General features: G+C 40.5%; 1 protein-coding gene across 8 annotated transcripts in view; it reads left to right on the forward strand.

Moving 5' to 3' along the window:
* The window catches only part of Tmem164 (transmembrane protein 164), a 160,840-nt gene that overhangs the window by 107,524 nt on the left and 28,255 nt on the right, over window positions 1-25,061 (forward strand). For all 8 annotated transcript variants that reach the window (XM_046420766.2, XM_046420767.2, XM_058571631.1 and 5 more), the window contains one exon: window positions 17,814-17,892. In XM_046420766.2, coding sequence (XP_046276722.1) covers window positions 17,814-17,892 — 79 coding nt within the window. The remainder of the gene's footprint in view (window positions 1-17,813; window positions 17,893-25,061) is intronic.

Genomic DNA, 25,061 nt, shown 5'->3' on the forward strand with positions numbered 1-25,061 from the left:
TTTATCTAAAAATGTCTGTCTTCCTGCTTCATTCTTGAATGATATTTTAACTGAATTTAAAAATAAAATCTAGGCTCATAATTATTTTTCTCTAAGCACAATGAAGATATATTTTTACTGTATTCTGTCTTTCATTGCTGCTTTGGAAAGCTAGTGGTCAGTCTTAAATTTCACTCTTTTGAAAGTGTCTCTTATTTTCAGGTCATTTTAAAGATCTCTTTGTGTATAGTGTTCTTCAATTTTACTGATATATTTCAATATTGATTTATTTTTTTTCTGTTTGAGAGTCTTTGACTTTTTTTTTTCCCTTGCTGGATATTTAACCCGACATGCTAAGCATGTGCTGTACCACTGAGCTCCAACCCCTCTTTGAGCTTCTTGAGTCTGTCCATTGATAGCATTTCTGAACATTCTCACATGTGGTACTTTCAACTACTGCCTCTGTTCTGTTTTTTTCTTCTGGAATGACCGAAATCTGTAAGTCCATCTTACTGTCTTCCCATTTCTTAATCTTTCTTTCATATTTTTCACTTCTTTGTCTTCCTTAATGCATTTTCGATAATTTCATCAGTTTTGTAATCCAGTTATTATCTCTTGTGCTTAATTAGCGGTTAAACTTATTAATTGAATTTTTATTTCAATTTTATTTAATTTTCAAACATTAAACAGTCTTTAAGTAATAATTGCATTATTTGAGGTCTTTAAAACACTGTTTCTATGATTCTTGGCTTTTTTTCTTGTTTAGGTTTTGTTGTGAATATTATTGTTTTTACTATAAGTTGCTTATTTCTTTTTTTTTTAATAATTTGAGTCTTGAATTCTTCTAGAGCATATTTATCTGTCTTTGTTCTTGCTAAGTATTTGAGGGCTGCCAGTCTGGAGTCATGCTAAGTGAAATTCTCAACCTAAGGCTGTTGAATTACCCAAATAGTGCAGATTCAGATTGCAAATCCATATGAAGGCTGGCTTGTGGTTCTGTGTTTTGGGCAGATACTGTGGTCTCTTTCCACTAGCCTAACTCAGTGCAAAGATTGAAGAATAGATTTTTAAAAATATTTTTAGTTGTAGATGGATGTAATATCTTTATTTTGTTTATTTATTTGTTTTTATGTGGTGCTGAGAATCGAGCCCAGTGCCTCACATATGCCAGGCAAGTGCTCCACCACTGAGCCACAACCCCAGTCCCTCAAGAATGGATTTTAAAAATATTTTTGTAGTTGTAGATGGACAGAATACCTTTATTTTATTTGTTTATTTTTATATGGTGCTAAGGATTGAACCCAGTGCCTCACACATGCAAGGCAAGTGCTGTGCCACCCCAGCCCAAGAATGGATTTTCCTTAACCCTCCAGAAGCAATTTGTATTTCTAGTACATCTTTGCACTGAGGTGTAGCTCTTTGGGGTCCCATTTTTGTGGAGGTCATCTTTTATTAGACACTTTGGAAATCTTGGGTTTTGTCTTCCATTTTCTATGCCCCACTAGGCTATAAAAAATTGAAGCTTAAGTTCAGCTGCCTTAGCAAATCTTTTGGTGAATACTGGATGATGTAGTACCCAACGTATTTCTCTGGGTTCCCATTTCACTTAGTCTCTAGTCAGCAGATTTCTTACATAATTGATATTTCATAGGCTTTGTTATTATTTGTTGTTTCTTTGAGTTGTTTGTATTGATACAGGCCAGGGCTTCCTGAATGCTATGCAAGTGCTCTATCACTTGGCTATACCCCCTAGCTCTTGATAGTTCATAGATTTTAAAAAACAATTTAAAAAAGTATTTTATTCAGGACTTTTTCAGTGGGTGATGTCTTTAACAAGTAGCATTTGATTTATCAGTAATGAATGCTTGGCTCTTGTTTTCCAACCCATTTATAGCTGTGTCCTTACTCTCAGGGGTAGCCAGGAGGACATTCTAATTCTATCCATTGGTTGTCATTGCTCTCCTGAAATAGCTCTCAGTAAGTTGATAAATACCTACTATGTGACTAGTATTGTATGAAGTTCTATGAGATTGGAAAACCCATTTAACCTGTCATGTGGCTAAGAAAACACTAATAGTACTGGACTTGAGTCCTTGGAACTCTGAATTAAACCATATTTTCATTTCTGAGCACTTCAAAATCCTAGAAGTCAGTATTCCAAGTGAGTTTTATTTAAGACTGTAAGGTGTATGAAGGCAGGGACTGCCTGGACCTTGTTGATAATAGGTGACACATAGTAGGTGCTCAGTGAATACTTGTTGAATGAATTGGTTGGCATCTGTTGGAGGTCATGAAGATTCAAGTGCTAATTCATTCCCATGGCAATATAATTAGAATATTCCATATTTGTGCACATGTGGTAGGGGTGAAAAAGGATGTCTCAGTAGCAGGAGGTCAAACTAATCATGTATTTGATTCATTTGTAAATCAAGTTTTAAAGTCAGTGTTCCCTCTATACCATAAAGGGCTTCTGTGTACATTGAGGTAATGTAGGTCAATGGTTAGGATCATTGACTTGTGCCAGATTGCCTGTTTTATATCCTGTCTCTGTAAGAAACATTGTGCCAGAAACTTAACCTGTCTGTCTCTCAATTTCCTCAGGAGTAAAAGGAGGATTGTAAAACCTATCTTATGGAGTTATTATAAGAATTAGTACATAGAAACTACCTAGGCCAATGATTGGCAGAGGAGTGATATGTATTAGCAGTTATTATTATTGTTACAACTGTTATTGTTATCTTTCTGTTGTTTTGAACATGAGTTATGTTAATATCCTCAATATATTTTGCTGGGGAGCTGTTTTCCGTTTCTTTGTGAGAATATCCTGAGTTTCCTTACCTGTCACTTAGAGATTTGGAAACTGCCCTACTATAGTACTTCTCCAAGTATGAATTGAATACTTATATACCCAAATATCCTTAGGGAGCTTTATGAAAATACAGATTTCTAGCTGGATGCAGTGGTACATGCATGTAATCTCAGTGACCTGGGAGGCTGAGGCAGGAGGATCACAAGTTCAAAGCCAGCCTCAGCAACTTAGTGAGGCCCTGAGCAACTTAGCAAGACCCTGTCTCTAAATAAAACATAAAAGGGCTGGGGATGTGACTCAGTGTTAAGCACCCCTGGGTTCAATCACCATTACTTTAAAAAAATACAGATTGCTGGGTCCCTTCCCAATTGGTCCAAAGAAGATTCTCCTAAAAATATGTAATACAAATAAAATTATGCAAATTCTTTCTGTTTTGCATTAGCCAAGAACTACTGCAGGGCTGAACTTGCCATATTTTAGTGCTGATGGAGAATCTGAGATCAGGCTTCAAGCATGGGAAGAGATAGAGAATGGGAGAGCTAAACAACAGAAGAGAAGAAACAAATCAAAGTAGAGAGTACCAGGGTGTACAGGTCAAGTACCATTCATTTCTGGTGGCCTCCAGGAAGACGTGACATTTGCCTTCCTTGATTTAGAGATTCATGAACCTGGCTCTACCTCCTAACAGAGGTCATGAGACTAGTGGTGGTTCGGGAGGGGGTGTTGGAGGCAGGCCTCAGGAATGATTGCCTGGCCCATTGGCTGCCTTTAAGCAATGGTCCCCAGGGAGTAGAAGATTAACCAGACTCCCTGCTTGGCTGGCTATGGGGTAGGTCCAGTGCCCTTGAGCTGTTTTGACCTGGATGAGAGCCAACTCTCAGAGGCTTTTATCCTTGCCTTTGCTCTAGTGCTAGTGTGAGGTTGGCCTTTATATCAAGCCATCTGATGCTCAAGTCCTTTGAAGGCATTAAAATATGGAAGGAGGCTACCACAGACTGTGTGGGCTGAAGAGGAATTGGGAGTTTAGTGCCTTTCCTCTCATACTTCTGTACTTGACATGGCTTAGATGTCAGGGTGAAATCTGTAACCCAGGCCAGGGGAGAACATTGCTATGGCCCTTTCAGAGGTGGGAAAGGCCCTCTTTGAGCCCTCTGTCATACTGCCTAAGCAGGAAGGCCAGCCCAGCTCAGGTCAGTCTATGGGAGCAGTTCGGCCTCCACACACAAGCTGATTTGCTTTTGACTTGCAGCTGCCCTTGTTCCTCTATAGGCTTTTTGAACCATCTCTCTCTCTCATTAGCCTTTCCTCTGAGCTCTGTGGAGAGAGCCATACAAATATTGACTTTCCCTCCTTGAGTAAAATGTCAATGAGTTCAAGGATGGACTTCTAAGTCCTGAAGTACTTCTTGTATACTCAAAGATTCTCTCCTCCTCCTGCGTCATATTTGACCTTTGGCTCAGTCTGAAGAAGTGGTAAGTCTGGATTTAATGAATTCAGAGCCCCCTCTGCCCATTCTGATATGAAGGTAGTGCCTATATCATGGTAGCTAGGTAAGGTAAGGCCCACAATGTTCATAAAAGACCCTAATTCTTTTCCAGCAAGGGAGTAGGCTAAACTATGGAACAAACAACAGAATTTAAGATCATGGGTTTCTGAAGTCAGATTCCTTGGGTTCAAATCCTGACTGAGATCCTGAGTTTATCTCCCCCAACCCCGCAAAAAAAAAGAATTAGATCCAATTTAAAAAGAGCAAAGGTGGGTACGCATAATTAGGGTAATCAAATTTAGAATCCTTGATTTGTAACTTATTCCACCATTTTTTTCTGTGCATAGTTTCATTTAATTTATGTATTTATTTACTTATGAATAACAAACGACTGAACCCAACCTAAGAACTAGTCCCTTAGATCATAACATATCTGCCTATTTGCTGCTTCCCAATCCTTCCCTACCCACCCCAAGAGAACTGCTACTCTGAATTTTGGCTATTACTCCTTTGCTTTTTCATAAAATAGAGTTTTATTTCATATGCACAGATATATAGATATGGATACATAGAGTCCTAAATAAGATATTATTTAGTTTTAATTGTTTGTTGATCCTTATAAAAAAGGGTCCTATTTGTATGTCATCTTCTGGGAATTTCTTATTCTATGCAACATTAGATTAGTATGATTCATTCCTAGTATTGAATGCATAGAATTCTACTTACATTTTCACTGTCCTGTAACATTCTATCTTGTAAATAGGCCATGATGTTTTTCTCTATTTTTCTTTGGGCATTTGGCTATTTCTACTATTTTGGTATAACAAAACAGACAAACAAAAAACTTCTCTGTGTCTTGAGTCCCTTATCTTAAAATTGAGAGTAACAGCTGGGTGCAGTGACACATACCTGTAATCCCAATGGATCATGCCTGTAATCTCAGTGGCTTCGGAGGCTGAGGCAGGAAGATCATGAGTTCAAAGCCAGCCTCAGCAAAATAAGGCACTAAGCAACTCAGGGATCCCTGTCTCTAAATGAAATGCAAAAAGGGGCTGGGGATGTGGCTCAGTGGTTGAGTGCCCCTGAGTTCAATCCCTGGTACCCACCCCTCCAAAAAAAAATCTAATAAAAAACTGTAAAAAAAATTGAGAGTAACAAAAAGGAACTACCTGCCAATCTCAGTGGCCTACACCTATAATCTAGAGATTTGGTTGGCAGAAGGATCACAAGTTTGAGGCCAGCCTTATCAACTTAGCAAGACCTGGTCTCAAAATAGAAAATAAAAGGGTTGGAGGCTGGGGATATAGCTCAGTTGGTAGAGTGCTTGTCTCGCATTCACAAGGCCCTGGGCTGAATCCCCAGCACCACAAAAATAAAATAAATAAAAGGGTTGAGGATGTAGCTCAGTGGTAAAACACCCCCGAATTCAATCCCTAGATACAAAAAAAAAAAAAAAAAGCTACTGGTTGTAAATCACAGTAGGTCAGTATATTAGTTTGCTAGCACTACCGTAACAAACACCTTACTATAGTCTGGGTGGCTTAATGTAGACAAATTTATTCTCAGTTTTGGAAGAAGAAGTCTAAGATCAAGATGTTATCAGGGTGGGTTTCTTCTCAGAGTCTCTCTCTCTCGTCAATAGCCTTCTTCTAGTGTCTTCATATGGCTTTTCAGGTATCTCTCTGTATCCTAAACTATTTTTCATTTAAGGTCACTGGTCACATTGAATTAGGGCCTACCAGTATAACTTCATTTTTACCTTTACCTCTTTCAAGGCCCTGTCTCCAAATGCAGTCACATTCTGAAGTATTGGGCATTAGTACCAAGACTGAATTTGGGGATAGACAATTCATCCCATTAGAGTCTCTAAGTATCAGTCATTATTACCATCATTATGTTAATCACCCTCCTTTATCATTAAAACTCAGGAAAAAAATGTAGCAGTTAGGTGTGATATATTCCCTAGGAACAATCAAATATTAACTGTCATTCCTATTATTATTAAGCATTATTATTAAAACACTAGTGCTTCTTTCCCTGCCTCTCCAGAAATGACTGTTTGATACTAGCAACAATATCTAAGAATAGTACTTGGTGGTTTCCCCAGGACAGGCAGCAACTACTAAGTCAGTTAAAGGTGGGAGAAGAGCTAGGAGGTTTCATTTTCATCCTGGTTAAAAAAAAAAAAAGAACTAAGGGCTATAGATATAGCTTAGAGATACAGTGCTTGCCTAGTGTGTATGAGGCCTTGGGTTCAATCCCTAGCATCTTAAAGGAAGAGAAGGGAAGAGAAAAGAAACAGCCTTATAGAACATCTTGACTGATAGACCTGAAATTGCCATTCCATACAGTTCTGTGGGCTTGTCTGAACCAGGCAGGCAGGACTGGGCAGCTACACCTTTTACATCAGGAAGTGTGCTTGCCCAAATAGCTGTGCCACAAGAGCAAATGGCATTTTTCATGGGCTCAAAATATTTTGTTTGATGCTAGGGGCCAGACAACAGACAGTCACAACTCTGCTCCTCACTCTCCCAAGGACACTGTGCACAAGGAAGAAGACCAGAGTAGCCCTGATAGGGTTTTCTGCAAATGGAAAGACCAGTGGCCCCACCACATCATGGGATGGAATAAGGTAGAATACTATATGCCTTATAGGGAGGGCTGTGGGTGTTTATCCTGACTGGAGGGGTACATATGTATCATCAGGGCAGATACAGTGAGATTATGGGATTTGGGGGTCTATGGACCCTTTTTACATATTACTTTCTTAATATGTTCAGATACTCTGAGAGAGGAGATTCTAAAAAACAAGAAGAAATTAGCACTATTTTTCACTAATAGCTTAATGTATCCCCTTGTTTTAAAGATTTCTATAATATAGAGATAAAAGAATCTAACATGAAATTTACTTCTTCCACTGCCCAGATGATAGGTAATTGCTGTTAGCAGTGTAATATATTCCTCTTTGGATTTTTTTCAATCTTTTAAAATATTTTTAGCACATGATTAATAAATGCACACATTCATTTGTTGCAAAAATCTAGCTGTAAAAGGATATGAATTCCAACATTAATGTTTCCTCTTCCCTTTCTCAACCCCTTGCCAATCCTCTTCCTCTCCCCAGTTTTGGCAAATCACACCCCAGTTCTTTTCCTATGCATCTACATACACCTAAAAGTATGCAAATGAAGTCCTTTTTCTCTTACAAAGAGAATTGTGCTTTATGCAGTATAGAGTTGTTCTCTTTTACCCAGAAATGGTAGTATCTCCTTTTGAAAAATAGAGTCAAGTGGTTCATCTTCTACGCTGTGTCTTATTTTTTGGTACTGGGAATTGAACCCAAGGGCACTGAGTCATTTTTATTTTTTATTTTGAGATAGGGTCTCGCTAAGTTGCTGAGGCTGGCTTTGAACTTGACATCCTCTTGCCTCAGCCTCCCTAGCCGCTGGGATTACAGGTGTATGCCACCATGCCCAGCTAGAGTGTTTTTTGATGACTCTCCCACTGATGAACAGTCAGGACACTTTATAATTTTTTTGTTCACAAATAATGCTGCAGTGAACATTTTGTTCTAATGAAAATTCCTAGAAGTGAAATTGTTAAGTTAAAGTGAATGAGCATTCACAAATGTTGATAAGTACTGGCAAATTGTTCTCCAAAAATTACGTACCTTGTTTTTATTGCCATGTAGTATATGTTAAGCTTTTGTCATAATTAGTTCATATAGATTGTGCCATTTAAATTTGAAATGTTCCCAACATTTTATTATACAAATATTCAAACATACTAAAAAGTGGAAATATTAGAATGCACAACTATATAACCTCCAGATGGATTAAAAATTGTTAAATGTCTTTTTACATTCTCTTACTAAGCAGTTCTCTGTTAAGTTTCCTAAATTATTGCAGTGAAAGCTATAGATACATTGAAAGTTTAGTTCTACCTACTTCAGCCTATAGTTCCTAAAAATAAGGACATTCTTTTGTGTAAACCATACTATTCTCACCCTTTAGGAAAAAAATCAATGAATTATGTTATACCATCTATTTTATTTATATTCAGATTTCCTCAATTGTCCCCAAAACTTCTTTATGTACCTTTTCCCCCCCCCTAAATCATGATCTGGTTAAGTTTTAAGTGTTGCTTTGACTGTCCTGTTTAGTTTTGTTTTATTGTTTTACTCTAGAACTAGTTCCCCTTTCCTTCTTCATTCACCATATTGAAGGGTTTTTGCTTTTTTTAAAAAACAAAACAAAACAAAACTGGGGATTGAACCCAGAGGTGCTTGACCACTGAGGCACATCCCCAGCCCTGTTTTGTGTTTTATTTAGAGACAGGGTCTCACTGAGCTACTTAGGGCCTTGCTAAGTTGCTGAGGATAGCTTTGAACTTGCAATCCTCTTACCTTAGCCTCCTGAGTCCCTGGGATCATAGACATGCACCACCACATCCAGGATATTGAAGTTTTGGTGAATTATTTGTATAGTTGTTTTGAAGAATGCCCCACATTCTGTATTTGCCAGAATATTTCCTGTTGGTACTGTGTTGTTTTTAATGGCGACATGGTATTCTGTTCTATGAATATATGGGGGTTTATTTAACTAGTCCTATAGTGATGGTCATTTAGGTTGTGGGTACTCCTATAGTGATGGTCATTTAGGTTGTGGGTACTCCTTTTGTGGATCCTCTAAGATTTAGTCCTAGGGAGTTTGTGGCCCTAAGAGACCACAGTTTAAGAATGTGGTTAGTTAATGAAGATAAACTGTTCTAAAGCCAAACTTTATTGGAATAAACAACAAGAACAGTTAAAACCATGGGTTGTATTCTTTCTCCTCTAAGGGAAATGGATTGTATTTTTTGACTCCTTGACTGTAGTCTGGGGCTAAGCTGAGTCCAGTCCTCTCTATGCGACTGTATACCCTCACTTATCATTAGCCATGGACACTTCTGGTAATGGCAAGTCTCCTGGGGAATATGATGAGAGCTCCCTCAACTTATACCATGAACCACTGTTGAGAGCCACAGCCAAAGGGGCCCAACCAAACTTCCAGCTGATGATTGGCTCACCGTGGCCCCAGCAAACTTCCAGCTGCCAGCTGATTGGCTCCTCTGCGGTGATGCTCATTGGGCTGTTTCCCCCGCCCTTTCAGACCACGGAGCTGCTCATTGGGGGACTCTTTTGGCTCCGCCAATGGTGACCCAGCCAATTGGCCTCAAGAGCAGGAGGAGTGGGGGGGTTGAGAGGCTTGTGGGAAGCTGTTATACCATGAACCCCTCCTTCATACAGATGATCTCACCTCAGCCTATCCTTCCCTCCTTATCTCCAGGGAGCCCAAGGCTAACCCTTCCATTTGTGTTTCAGGTTCTGTCCCCTCTTGCCTGCTTCCATTCCTCTTGCCTTCTAATGACATCCTGCTTCTCTTGCTTCTTCACTCTCTCCTCATCTACTTGCTCTTTCCCTCAGTCTATAAATTATGTTCAAATTTCTCCTGTTCTTTCTCTTTTTGGTACTAGGGATTTAACCCAGGGCAATTATCTACTGAGCCACATCCCCAGCTCTTTCTTATTTTTTTTTATTTTGAGACACAGTCTCTCTAAGTTGCTGAGGCTGACTTTGAACTTGTGATCCTCCTGCCTCAGCCTCCCAAGCCACTGGGATTATAGGCATGCACCACTATACCCAGCATATTTCTCCAATTCTTAACAATTATTTCTCTGTATTGTCACTACTTTTTAATTATGACTTCTTTATCTCTCTACCCACTTGCTCCTCAAAAGACTATAGAGGACCAGGGTCTGAAAAGTGGAGTGCATAAGGTGTTCCATTAGCATATTTGAAGAAAATATCAGCATTTCCAAACCTCATCCTTTTAAACTGACATGTTTGTGTTTTCTGATGTACATCAGTATGTGTCTGTTTTGTAACATACAGTTATATATGTGTTTCATTTGCCCCACTTTCATCTCTTATCCTTGCTAGCTTTGTTACCATCCAGGCCCACATTTCCACTGATTTATGAGCATCTCTGCCAGGCTGTCGTAGAGGCACCACAAATTCAGCATGGTCCCAGCGTCTTTTCTTGTACCTCACCTTCTCCAGTCTGTATCTTTGACTGTAGGTCCTAAGTTAGGAAGAAACCCCAACATCCTAACAATCACCTAAGCCATCATCATGAGAATCATCTTTTGGTCTTTACCTTTCTTTTTCTGTATAACTCTCTATCCATTCTGTTCACTACTCCTGGTGATTCAGCTTCCTGAACTTCTCCCAAATCTACCCATTCTCTCTTTTCTCACTCCCTCTGCCATAGGCTTTATTTAAACATTCCCATCACTAGTTTCTAACTGGTCTCCCTGCCTCTAGTAATATCCCCTGTAGCCATTTACCAGCAGGAACTCTCTGCAACTGCACACTATATGCATGCCTTTCCTTTGCTTTGAAACAAAACTAGAATCCAAGCCAACACTTCATCTAAAGAGTTCTCATAATCTTTTGCTGCACTGATATTAATTTCTTATCTATTGGTCTTCTCAATTGCACTGTGGAGTCTTACAGGGCAGCTCTTATGGGAGCTACGAAGCTATCATACAAGATGCCTTCATCATTACCACATTGCAAGAGTAACCATGTTACCTACCACCCACTAGTGCCTCAGTAAGTGTTCCTTGGTTATTTGATGAGAATGAGGATAGGACCATCCTAAGTGAGAAGTATTGATGTTTCTTTGAGAAGCAAAGAAGATTCCATTGAAAAATCCTGCCCTAGAGATGGGTCAAAAAATGGACTGGAAGCCTAAGTACCTGCCAAATATACAGATTTGTGACTTAGGGCTTGTGGGGCAGGCCCAAGTGCCACCATCTCTTGCTTAGAAGCTCTTTTTCTCCCTGGTACAGGGAATTGAATCCAGGGGTGCTCTACCACTGAGATACATCCCCAGTCCTTTTTACTTTTATTTTGAGAAAAAGTCTTATTAAATTGTCCAGGTTGGTCTCCAACTTGTGATCCTCTTGCCTTACTCTTCCAAATTGCTGGAATCACAGGTGTGTGCCACCAATCTGAGCCATACTGGAGGCTCTTGCTAGGGCAGAATTATGAAATAAAACTCCAACTTTAGGCCCAGAGAGACCTGGTATTAAGTCTTGCTGACTGGGATTGAAATTCCAGCTTTACTAGTTACTGGCAGAATTAATATGAAAGGAGAGGATAATGATTATAATATGTCAGCACTGGACCAAGAACTCTATATGCATTATCTCACCTAATTTCACCAGAAACTGATGAGGTAGATGCTATTATCATCCCCATTTTACAGATGAGCCAACTGATACTCTGCAAGATTAAGTGATTTGCCAAAACTTACATAGCAAGTAAATGAAGCTAGAATTTCAATCTTAGCAGCCTGACTCTATGCTGGACAGATTTATTTGTGAGTTAGAACTAAGAATTTGGATAAGATTACCTAAAAGAGAAGAGAGCCAAAGAATTATTTCTGTGGCTTTGTAATATTTAGAGATGAGGGACATAAAGAAGATCCAGCAAAGGAGTTTGAGAATGAAAGCCTTTGAGATAGGGAAAGAATAAAGGAAAAGATCTGTGCTGTGTAGTAGCCTAGTACTGGAAGTGTTTTAAGGGTGAAGGAATCATCAACTCTATCAAATGCTGCTTGGTTAATTGAGAAAAACAAGGCTTGGAAACTGACCATGACTGGCATATCCAGTTATACAGGTTGTCAACTGCATACAAGGGTGATTGGGCCCCAGATCTCTCTGACACACTGGCATGATATGAGTCTTGGCAGTAAAAAGGCACCTGCTTATAGTTCATGCAAAGACACCACATGTGTGTGTTGCCCATTGGAATTAGCCAAATGGAATTGTAGGTAACCTCACCAGAACAATTTGGGTAAAATTATGGGAGTGAAAATTTGGAAGAATTTGGGTAGAAGAATATTTCAGAGGAGAGCTACCAAGGGTTCTGAGTTAGACACAAGTCTTTTGAGGAGATTTCCTCTAAAGTATGAAGGGAAGCAGAGAACTGGAGGTAGTAGCTGTGGCAGAAAGTAGGGTCAAGAGTTTTTGTTTCTTTAGATGGAAGATAGCATTCTTTAGCCAGCAGCATAGGGCTTCCTACATAGAGGCAGGGAAACAGGCAGCTGTGAGCATGGATGCAGGGAGGAGGGAGGCATGGAGGTGGGAGCCTATGTCCTACAACCCTCCCCCATCACCCTGTGAAATAGGCAAGGATGGGGAAGGTTTGAAGCAAATGGGAGAAGGTGTGAAATAGTTGCTTAGGAGAAAGGAGAATGAATAGCCTTAAAACATAGTTGGATTATAGGGCAACATTAGGAGTCTGCTCAAAGTTTGCTGTAGTGAATTTAAAGAGTTAACAGTATGCATTTATTCATATTTTTCTCCAGCCATGCTTGCTTGCAGACATATAGAGATGTAAAGGAAGACAGTTGGCTTTAACCAGGAATGCAGTTTGGCAAGGCAAGCAGGAAAAGGGGAGAGAGAATGTCAGAAGAGTTCGTGAATGTACAGAATGAAGTGCTGCTGGACCTTAAACTCGGTGCTGGATGAATATAGAAATGGGGACATGAGGTTGATGGGGGAGGCAGTCAAGAGGCGGCAGGATCAATAGACTTGAGGTCCTGGTGAAGTTGAAAAAGTATCAGCTGGGGTATGAGGAGGAGTGAGTTGGACAGTGGAGAGTGAGGTGCATTACAGAGGAGTCACAAGTATTAATAATGACAGGTGTGACTAAGGGAATAGGGGTGAGGCAACATGGGGAGAGGAGATCTTGGGTTGAGTGGAAGGAAATGCAAGGAGAAGCCAGGGCATTATTAAATATTGAAAACACAGGAATTTTGACCAGGGACTGTTGGGGAAAGCAGTGACTGGGAGGCAAGAGACAAAGTCTTTGAGGACTGTGGAGGGGGCCATATGTGACTTCAACAGGAAGGAGTGGTGGGTACTGTAGTTTCATTTCAGAGGAGTGGTTACAAAGGCAAAAAAAAAATTAGAAGCTACAGTGAGAAGCAGAGGGGTGCCCTCCTGGTCAAGTAGCAGAAGGAGGTATTAGAGGAAAACCACCCACTACTCAAGAGGGCTATTGGGATAATAGTGTCTTAGAGTGGGGCTAAGTTTTTGGTAAAGCAAAATGGTAAATGGGCTATTCACAGAAAAGTTTGAGGTATAGGAAATTTTGCTAGCGAGAGCTAGGAGCTCAAGAAAATAGAAGGATTTCAAGTACTGAAAGAGGGGGTGGATGATGGAACAGACTAGGATATGTACAGAGCCATACAGGGATTTGAGTTCAGGTGTTGGGGAGGGTAACCTGGGAATCTTGGGCTACTTTTGGTGGCTGAAATAAAAAGGATGTAGGACAGTGAGATTGGTAGTCTTCATGGAAGAGGATGTTGGTGCATGTCACTGTCCAGTCCAGGTTGGGAGGTGGGAAGAAGCAGGGTGGGGATCTTGCCACAGACAGGGTCCATGTATCTGATGTTTCAGGCAGTCTGACTCCAGAGGCCTGGTTAAGTTTATCACTCTGTAATTTCAGTTCTTAAAGCATGTTGACTTGGATATGAAAAAGAAGTTAATGGTCTGTATAGCTTAAAATATTTTTTATTTCTTTTGACTTTGAATTGCATCCATGTCAGATGTAGCCTTGGGATTCCTCCAGCTGAAAAAGAATCAGGCTGTGGATATTTAAAATTCTTAAGTACAAGATCTTTAGTCTAGAAATGAATTAACTGAATTCAATGAAATTCTTCTGAAGGAAGTGTAGCATTTCACTTATATTGTTCATAAAACGGGGAAAAGAAGGTTTGGGGAGACTCTTTGAGAAAGTTCCTGGAACTCAGCCTACACTCAGTACCTACTACTCAGTGCCATTTGCCCTCATCCTCCATGTCTAATGCTTCTTTTAGGGGCATTCTTTGACTTTTCTATGCCTTACTTTCCTCATCTGTAAAATGTGGATGATCATTGTCCCCACTCCACAGGAAAGTATATATAAATGTAGTTAGCACAGTACATGGTACATAATATAAGTACTTAATAAGCTATTAAATGTCAAGTGATTGGTTCTCCAGCTCCCTTTTGTCTCTTCTCTTTCAGCTCCTTCCTTTTTCCCCTTCCTCTTTCCCCACACTACTTCTTTTACTATTTTCTCTTTCCAGACCCTGGCCGTGGTTGCCAGTGCCACTCGTACTGAGTTAAACACACTTTGTGCTCCCTGCTCCTAAGGTAGGGAACTCTTAGAATAGGAGTGAGGCAGCCATCAGAGGAAGGAAACTCTCATGGGGACACTCTCTAGACAACCCTCATTGAGGTCTCTGGCCAAGGTGACTACAGAGGTGCAGTGGGTCAGTGAGAAGAGGCTTAGCAGCTGTGAGGCCTCTGTTCCAGGATAAGCTTGGCCATTGCATGATGTGGGGCTGGGACAACAGTAGGTAGAGCAGGCTGTTCAATCATTTGAATAGGGAGGTGCTAGGCCCACTTACCATGTGGAGGAACAGGGAAAGACATGCTCTTATACTGCTGTTACCACTCTGGTTATAGTAACAGTGGCTCTTCCCCATCTAACCCCACCTATGTGTCAGACTTTTGTGAGGGAGCAAGCAGGAGGAGCAGAGTACAATTGGCCTCTCATAGCCATGGATCATCCGCATACCCACAGATTCCTTATCCATATATTTAACCAGCCATGGATTGAAGATATTTGAAAAATGGCATCTGTAAAGAACAGGTACAGACTGTTGTTGTCATTAGTCCCTAAGCAATACAGGATAATGGTTATTTACATAACCCGTACATAACCTATATATTGTATTAGGTGTTATCAGTAAACTACAGATGATTTAAAGCATACAGGAGAATATATGTAGGTTATATGCTAATACTATGCCATTTTATGCAAGGGACTTGAACATTTGCAGATCTTGGTGTCTGTGGGGGTCCTGGAACCAATTCCCCACAGGTCTCAAGGGAGGACGGACCTTATACTGGCTAAAACTATGAATTCTAGAGTAGACTGCTTGAATTTGAATCCTGGCTGTGTCACCAAATGAGTTGTATGCTCTTCAGTATGTTATATAAATTCTCCATGCCTCAGTTTAACATCTCTAAAATGGAGATAATGGGAACAGTGCAATTGTTATAGTGATTAGTTTAAATTAATGGTTTACAAAGAGTTCCTAACACATAAAATGTATAAGTGTTTGTTATATTCTTAAACATTTTAAATATTGTACACTAGTTTTGTGACAGCATAATAACTTCCATTTTACTGATACCAAAGCCAGGGCAGAAAGGTTGTATGACTTGTCCTGGGCCATAGGACTGATAAGTACCAGAACCAAGTCTAGAACACAAATTTGACAGACTCCAAAGTCCTTGCTTAGAATTAGAAGCACAGCACTTAACTGTGTCCCTGGACATGCAGGTGGGCGCTTTGCTTTCTATGGGGCTTTAAGGGAAGGACAGGGAGGCAACCATTTTTAGTTCAGATGAGTAATTGGCCACTGGAATTGGAGATGTCAGTAGGGGGACTGCTTGACAGTGTGCTGGGACTATTGGCCACAGGCTCTTGAAGGTATGTTTCTCTTCTGCTGCAGTGGGACAGCAACCTGACTTCAAGCCCATTTCAGGGAGAGGTCAGGGTTCTGGTTTATAGCCAGAGAGTTGAGCCTTCCTAAGACTTTTTCCTCCTTGACTATTTTCTGGGTGACCTCAGCAAAGAGTCAATTAACCTTTTTGTACCTTATGCTCCTTATGTGTCGAACACAGAGAGACCGAGTAGCTCATGAATGTGAACACATTTGAAAAGTATAAAGCAGTGTACATGTATGAATGTGTAACAATAATCTACAATGTATAATCATAATGCACCAATAAAAATATGGAAAAAAGAAAAGTATATGGCAATACTCACATAAAATAGTAGGGTCATCCTGACCACATTGAAGGCCAAATATGGGTCTTTTAGGCTTCCAGACCTACCATGTGCTAGTAATGCCCAATTTCAGATCCCATAACCCATTCCAGCATCTTCCACAGAGACACTTGGAAACTTATCTCCATTTCTGGGTTTTTATATTCACCTCTGTGAACATAAAGTAATAGTTGAGCATTATCTAGGTCTCTGGAGATTCTCCTTTGATATGGATTGTCAAGAGCTAGAGCCGCTGTTCGTGCCGAGGGTTTACAGTTGTCCTAGCTCCCATTCTGGGAGCTTTGCTATCTTTTGGTTTTAGCCCTTGGCACACAGTAGACTTGGGCTCCTGTGCCTGGGGGGCCTATAACTGCCTCCTCTCATTAGCACAATTCTTGATTATGTGCTTGCTCTGTAGGGAACAGGGAGGCAGCTGACACCTTCCCTTGGGTATCCTTGTCTCTCTGAGCTGCCCTTGAGATCAGTGTGTATCCATTTGCACATGCATGCACATGTTAGTATGCCCTATAGGTAAGGCCTCTTGCCAGCTGCTGAAGTTCTTTTTCTCCCCCAAATTAAGTTAGCCACCCAGCTGTTTCCATTTTCTGCCTGTTGCCAAGCTCAACAGCAGGATCCCCATGCCAGGTTGAAACTATACTCGACTTTGGTAATCCACAGCTTCCATTTTGAGGGGGATTGGGAAAAGGGTGAATAAGTGGGTATGTTATATGTCAAGAGAGAAGGGAAGTTCTTTTGGCTTACTATGTCAGAATTGGCCCTGCTGGTTGGTCTTCAGTCAAAAATAGGGCTGGGGTTGTGGCTCAGTGGTAGAGCACTTGTCTAACACATGTGAGGCACTGGGTTCTATCCTCAGCACCATATGAAAAATAAAAAAAATGAAGGTATTGTGTTCATCTACAACTAAAAAATAATAAAAATGATAGGTCAAGCCCTGACTGGCATCCAAGTATCCTATGTGGAAACTTGTTATTTTTGGATCTAGACTTGACCAGATTTAGTAATCACTTTTTTTTTTCAATTTGGAAAATGAGGATAATAAATCCTCCTTCATATGATCTACATGTCAAATAGTCCTACATGTCAAATAGTTTACCATCTACTTGCCAGGAGTAGGAAATGGCATAAGGTTGTGTTTCTCCAAGTATATTCTGCAGAATCCTAAGTGTTATATTTTTTAAGTCACTTCCTAAATACATTTAAGAAACTTTGGAGAAAAAAATATTAAGTAGGATTCTTATCTGTAGAGTCAACTCAAATCCTTAATGTACCAATACCATGCATGATGACTCTCCAAGGGAATATGTTATATGCAACCTTTAGTAAATTTTTAACCAAACTTTTTTTTTTTAGTGAGGTATTTTTCAAGTATCATCTCAGTAAAATACACCTTGGAAGATTCTGTTCTAGGTCAGGAGTATATTCATCTTTTTTTCTTTTTAATTGTGAAAAAAGAGGTGAATTGGTGAAATGCCTGGGTCTGCTAAAATGTGGATCCTGAAGAGCAAGGGCGTTCAAGTTCAGAATCTCCTGAAATAAGTGTTTCCTTCTCTGAAATGCCTCTCTCCATCTTGTCTTCATAGCTTCCCTTTGAATTGGAGATTTACTACATTCAGCATGTCATGCTCTACGTGGTGCCCATCTACCTGCTTTGGAAAGGAGGTAAGGCCAGCACATAACATCCCTATGTCACCCCACACCTTGCCTCTCCCTCTGTTTGGATTTGGAGGAGTCAGCTACTTCTTGGGGGTCTACCAGCATCTTGAGATGCTGCTTGGCTGGGTTTCTTCAGCATGTTTAATGATAGACACTGGGGACTGGGGAGTTGGGTATGGATGAGGCCTGCAAAGCATTGGAGGCTTTCAGAAACATCTTTTGTGGGTTGAGCATGGCGCCGCTAACTGCCTGTCATAGGGCCTAGGCTTTGGGCTCTTGGCAGTGGCCTTGGATTTGCATGGTGTCCCCTACACTTTGTCCCTCTCTTGTGCTTGTGTCTGCCCCCTGCCTCAGTGTCAAGTATAGCATGGAAGGACAAAATGGAGCACTTGGACCTTTATGTTCTTGCTCATTGCATCCATCCTCTCAGAACCCAAGAAGATACTGAAAGGGATTAGGCCCAAGGGCCTGGGGGATTATGGCATTGAGGGAAGAGGCAGGTGAACTAACAGAATCCTTCATGTAATTCTTCGTGTAAAACCATTGCAAACTTTTCATTTGTTCAAGAGAAGGAGTCTGCCCACCTGGTAGAGACAGTCTTGTACAAAAGAACCTGATCTATTTATGTTCACATTGCCCCTTAAATGCTCCCTTCTCTCCACTGTGTAGTTGACGAAAGGAAAGAGGAGTTCCTGGGCCTTTGTGGTCAAGCTGATCTTTCTTAGCATTCTTCCCTTCCTGAAAGGCCCTATAACTGGGAGACATTGTCTTTTAGTCTTATTGACTAGTCTCTCTATCTTGGTTGCTAGGATTTTTCTGGAAGACCCACCCTCCATACCTCAGCCCAGGCAGCAAGAGTTTTATTTCTATTGCACTAAAAATGGCATGAGGCCATTTGAGCCCTTAACTTCACTGGAGGGTGGTCTGGAAGTTCTTCTGGATTTTCTTGCTTGTTGGTAGTCAAGAAATTGGTCACCTATCCCCTGGTTCCTATCAATTAGGCCTCCTTTCTATACATTTGTCTAAATCTTCTTTGAGGCTGCTTTTACACTGTGTAGCCACTTGGGGTCTCACACTGCCAAAGAACGCTTTCATTTAGTTACATTTAGTTAGCTTTAAGGGAGGTCTGAAGTTGTGTTATTAGTCAGTTCTGTCCTCTGTTACACAGGCAACAGACTCCAGATAATAGACAAGTCTCAGAGATAAACTGATTTTGAGTGGAACCAGGACACCAGACTCTATCCTCATTGTTCCTGGCTTCTGATTTGTGTGGTAGGAATTATACCCAAATCCTTATGGCTATTAGTTAAACCTCTTTTTACTCTGAGGGAAACATAAAAAATCGTCAGCTGAGCTAGACTGGTTGACATGGAAAATATCAAGTAGCCATCCCACCTCCCTCCAAAAACACAATCGGGAAGCTATGCCCTCTAGACTGGGCTGACTCTTCTGTAACTTTCTATTGGTTCTGGTGCTATGCTATTTGAGGGAACTGAGCTGAGGAAGTACAGATTCTGAATCATAATTCCAATTTACTTCCTACTTCTAATGACTATCCCCCACCCTGCCCCCAATACCTGGCCCTGAGAAGAAGCTGTAGCAACAGGAATAATAAGCACAAAATATATCAGTGACTAATATTTTTGAGACATTGCCCAGGTTGACCTTAAACTCAGGATCCTCTGGTCTCAATCTCCTGACTACCTGGAATTACAGGTGGACACCCCCATGCCTGGATCAGTGACTACTTTTAATTGAGTGCTTGTTGGGTACAAGATACATGTGACAGTTATGTTTTGTGTATTTTCCTGTCACAAACAGCTGGTTGAAGAATCTACCTTCTGTGAAGGAGAAAATCAAGGCCTAGAAACATTGAGCACTTTGCCCATAGCCATAAACAATGGAGCCAGGATAATAGTTCAGTCTCAGAGAGAAACTGTTTCAAAGCCCAGCCTAAATTCCTTCCCAGACCAGGGGTGTTTCTCATACAATATGAAGTCTGAAAGGCTAAATTTCTCAGTCCTAACCACATCAGGCTGGGAGTCTCCCCCACCTCTTGCCCTGATTCACTGAATACATATTTTTTGAACATTTACTATGTGCCAGGCATTTTTAGTAGGAAATCACAGATAATCAGAGAGAGATGATCTTTGCAGAAGGAGCCCCTGTCTATTAGGGAAGATATACAAATGTCATACAGTCCAATAAGCACTGCAGAGGGTAGTGTGGGAGCAGGATCATTTCCAAAGCCTAGTTCACCTTCCCTTTTTCTTCACCATTTTTTGGGGGTACTGGGGATTGAACTCAGAGGCACTTGACCACTGAGCCACATCCCCCAGCCCTATTTTGTACTTTATTTAGAGACAGGGTCTCACTGAGTTGCTTAGCACCTTGCTTTTGCTGAGGCTGGCTTTGAAGTCACGATCCTTCTGCTTCAGCCTCCTGATCCACTGGGATTATAGGCAAGGGCCACCACAACTGGCCCTCTTCACCATTTGGGGGAAGATAATTGTGTCATCTTAGAGCATTTCCTGTTGGTAGCCTAGGTCCCTAACTGGTGAGGCAAGAAATAGTAGGACTATGATGGGAGACATGATACACTGTTTTGCTGCTGATACCTCTTTGACATCCTAGCTCAGTGAGGATTTGGCTTGCAGGACAGGTGTAATGATCTCATCCAGGTGATCTTTGACTCCAGGTCCTAGGTGGGAGCATCCACCACCCTCTAGAACTTGATGGGCCATATCACCTATTTGGCTGCCCTAGAGCAATATTACGGATTTATCACCTTTCCCAGCTCTTTGCTACCATCTGCTGTTCACTAAGAAATGATGAACATGGAGAGAAAAATCTGAATTTTTTCTAGGGCTGGCTCTACCTTTAGTTCCAAGCTTGGACTCAAGGCCTTGAGGAGGGGGAATGGAACTGGAGTGAGGGGTGGGGAGATTATTTCCTTGTAAACCAATAAAGCTGAAACTTTGAGGCTTCTTTTCTGTAGAAGGCTGTCAGAATTTTCCAGAAATAAATGGTTTGGGCATTTTTATCCTTAGGATGGCAAGACAGCTTTCCTATACATGCCTCACATTGTAGGAGCCTTATTTTTCTGAAAGGCAAAGTCCTCCTTGAGCATAAAATGTCTGTCCCTGTGATATGGGGTAGTGCCGAGTGGGGATTCCATCCCTCCCTCATTCCCATGTTGTTAGGCACCACCATAGTGCATGTGACTCTTCTCGTCCACACTGTTTTTTTCTTCCTCTTTTCCCTATACCCTTTCCTGACATCTCTTTGCTTTTGGCTCTCTGGAACTATATTTAATTTTTTTCCTCTGTTTTGTTAAAGTGTTTATTTTTTAAATTTTCTTATTGGATATTGACAAATTATAATTGTATATACATATAGAGTGTTCAGTGACACCACAACATATACAATGTAGAGTGATTGAATCAAGCTCATTAAGAAATTATATTTCTTACAAACCACCTCCATTTCTATCAGTAGCTCTCCACAAAATCAGAGTCCTTCATATTTTTCTCTGGATATTCCCTCTCATGGAGGCTGCTTTTTCTACCCTGCCTAGCTCCTCCTTGTCTCTTCTAGATCATTATCTTTCTTTTTCTTTATGAGAAAATGCTTTCTCTTTTACCATTGTCTCTTTATTTCGCCAGCACTACCACCTATCCTCTTTGTCACTTCGTTCACATTCCCAGAAGTTTGTGGCCTGTGATTCTCAATATTTCCATTACAGGGATAACCAGCAGGCTGAGAGACTTCTATTAAAGACCTATGATCCTACCCTCAGCTTCTCAATGTTTGGGCTTCTAAATTGCAGTGACTTTGATATTGCTTTCTCTTCTGCCACCTGGGCTTCATTTACCCCTAAGAGTTCTCTTTCTGAACTCATAAACTGCTGGGGCCCTTACGTTTTTTAATATTTATTTTTTAGTTTTAGATGGACACAATATCTTTATTTTGCCTTTATGTGGTGCTGAGGATCGAATCCAGTGCCTCATGCATGGTAGGCAAGCATTGTACCACTGACCCACAACCCCACCACTGCTGGGACCCTTTCTTTGACTCAAATCTCTACTTCTTTCAGCTTCTTTTCTTCCCAATAAGCTTGTACCTCTATTACCAATTTCTGAAACTTTCCCCTCGCTATTCTTGAAAAAGAATACCTTTTTACCTTCTTGTCCCTTCCATCTGGGACCAATGTCCAATCCCTTTCCAGTGTGCTCACTGTCAGCCTACTAGAAAAAATCTCTCAAGCATTCTGATTAGTATCACTAAAATTTCATGGTTCTTATTATAAGTATGGTTTCAACACCATTCACTTATTTTGCCTTTGGTCAGTTCCTCCATACATTGCCCTCAGAAGTCATGTGTAAACTTTCCATCTTCTCCAAGCTTCCTGTAACACACTATATTCAAATTTTCTGTCCTTTCTATTCACACACACACACACACACACACACACACACACACCCCAACACACCTGACTGAGATGTAGAGCTTTTCAGGTGGGAATTCCCTCAATACTTTACTTCCATAAGCTTCTTTACCTGTGTCTGCTCATTATTTTTTTAAGAGACAGATTTACCTGAAAAAGTGGATAAAATTTAAGGGAGAATGTGGACTATTCCAGTGAATAGACATTTTGGGGGTAAAGTAAGAACTGCACACTCAGGGAGAATGCCAGCCATCATAAAGGTGCAAAGGAGAACATAGCCATCTTGAGAGCAAGAAACTTTTGGGGTAAAGCAAGGAATATATATTCAAGGGAGATTGCAGGCTATCTCCAGAGGGAGAGACAGCCTCCCATGTCCATCCTTATGTTCTTCTCTCCATCCTGGAAAAAGTGATGTTCTTCCTGTCTTTCACTGACCATACCCTTGTGTGGTTATTTCCCATCCCACCCACCTCCTCTGAACCTCATTTTATCATTTGTTTTCTGGGATTTTCAACACTTCTTTTACTACTGACTTTTTGAACAATAAAAGTTTCTCTAGTCTTTCTCAAAATAACACAGACAGTATTTCCCAAACTTCAGCTATTTGAGCACAATGATTTTTGCATTCTCCATGTGAAAAAAAGAAAAAATATATAAAACCACTATATATGTAATATATACACTTAAATTTATTAATTTTTCAAAATAAAATGTCCTTAAGAGAAACCTTATTATATTCATGGAGACATGGCTTTGATTTACTATTTTAATATACTTTAGATATATAGCTATTACAAATAAAGTGTTTATCTGTTCACCATTTTAAATCACCTCATGAACATTAGGTAACTATGGAAGACACTGGTGTCTGCAATTGATGAGCCCACTTTCTGTTCTTCAGAACATTGCATTTTGGCCCCTGCTCCCCAGCCAGGGTCGGCACAGAAATGACATCCACCTGACCAAACCTAGTGACTATTCTTTATCCAACTGAACTGCTATGTTGAACATTATTGATTAATTCTTTTGGAGATATTTTGCTTTTAGACCTTCCAAAGTCCCTCTTTCTTTTGGCCTGCTTACCTCAATGACCAATGACCATGCTTTCCCAAGTCCCCTTTACAAGTTCTTTTTCTACACTTCTTTGAAATGCTCCTCTCCCTGGAGTTCTGTTTTAGGCTTACCTTTCCCTTGAGTCCTCTAGCATGATCTTGTGTGCTTTTGTGGTTTAACTGCCAGTCTGTATTGTGATAGTTCTTTATCGTGCTGACCACTATGTCAGTATCTACAGCTGTGACTTAGCAGATTCAGGTTCATTTAGTCTCCTCAGCATCTCCACCTGGATATACCAAGTACATGTCACACTCAAACTGTCTATGCCAGCTTGTTACCTTCCCCACCAGCCCTTCCCTACCAAGTGGCACCACCCGGTCACCCTAGCTGTAGTCTGGGAATCATCTCTGCCCGCTGTGCCCATTTGTTCATTCATCTAGACTTTATTGACAAATGCCTTCTTTTTGCCATACTCAGAACTGGCCACCAGAGGGCTCTCATGAGTAAAAGTCAGACACCACCTTATCCCTCATATAATCTTAAGCTAACTGGGGAAAATGATAGGAGTCAATTACCAGAATGCACAGTTACAACTAAGATGAGTACTTTGAAAGTAAGGAACATGCTTTTATGACAGCTTGGAATAAAATAAGCTGAATTTACTAATCTGGGGCCTTGGGGGAGAGTTATCTGAGGAAGTGATGTTTAAACAGAGATCCAAAGGTTGAGAGGGAATTTACTAGGCAAATGTAGAATTAGGGGAGGTGAACCTTATATATAAGTGGACAAACTGGCATGTGCCATAGCACTGTGGCAAGCGGGACATCAAGAGAGAGGGTGAGATGTAACACTAGGCCTGAGGGGCAGGGAGGGTCAGATATGAATGTCGTTGTGAACCAGGTCAGAGGTTTGGTTTTGATTCTAAAAGTTATGGGAAGCCAGTGAAAGTTTTAAGAAGGGCCATGAATTTACCTTACTGTACTAATTGATTCTTTTCTTTCTTTACTTTTTTTTTTGGAACTGGAGCTTTAACATAGGGGTGCTTTACCACTGAGCCGCATCCCCCGCCCCCCGTGTTTTTGTTTTTTTTTTTTTCATTTTTGAGATAGGGTGTCACTAAGTGGCTTGGGGCCTAAAATACACAAAGCAATACTGTGAAACATGTCCTTCTGACCGTTTCTTCCCCCGATCCACAGAGTCTCTCCTGCAACTCTAGAGTTAAGCACCATTTTTGTTTTTGCATATCCTCCTAGAGTTTCCTTTTGTATACACAGTAGACCCCAAATCCACATGTTCTGTATCTGTGGATTCAGTTGATCTCAGATTGAAAATATTTTTTTTTAAAATTACATCTTTATTGGCTGAGGCTGTAGCTCAGTGGTAGAGCACTTGCCTAGCATGTGTGAGGCACTGGGTTCGATCCTCAGCACCACATAAAAATAAATAAATAAAATAAAGGTATTCTGTCCATCTACAACAATAATTTTTTTAAAAAATTACATCTTTACCGTACATGTACAGATAATTTTTCTTGGCATTATTCCCTAAATGATAAAGTATAACAACCACTTGCATAGTATTAGTTATTATAAATAACCCAGAGAGGATTTAAATTATACAGGAGGTCTTGCATAGGTTATATGCAAAACACTGCCATTTTATGTCATAGACTTGA

Source organism: Marmota monax, unplaced genomic scaffold (assembly GCF_021218885.2).
Source record: "Marmota monax isolate L192 unplaced genomic scaffold, Marmota_monax_Labrador192_F-V1.1 WCK01_AAM20220418_F8-fsc00050, whole genome shotgun sequence".
NCBI lineage: Eukaryota > Metazoa > Chordata > Mammalia > Rodentia > Sciuridae > Marmota > Marmota monax.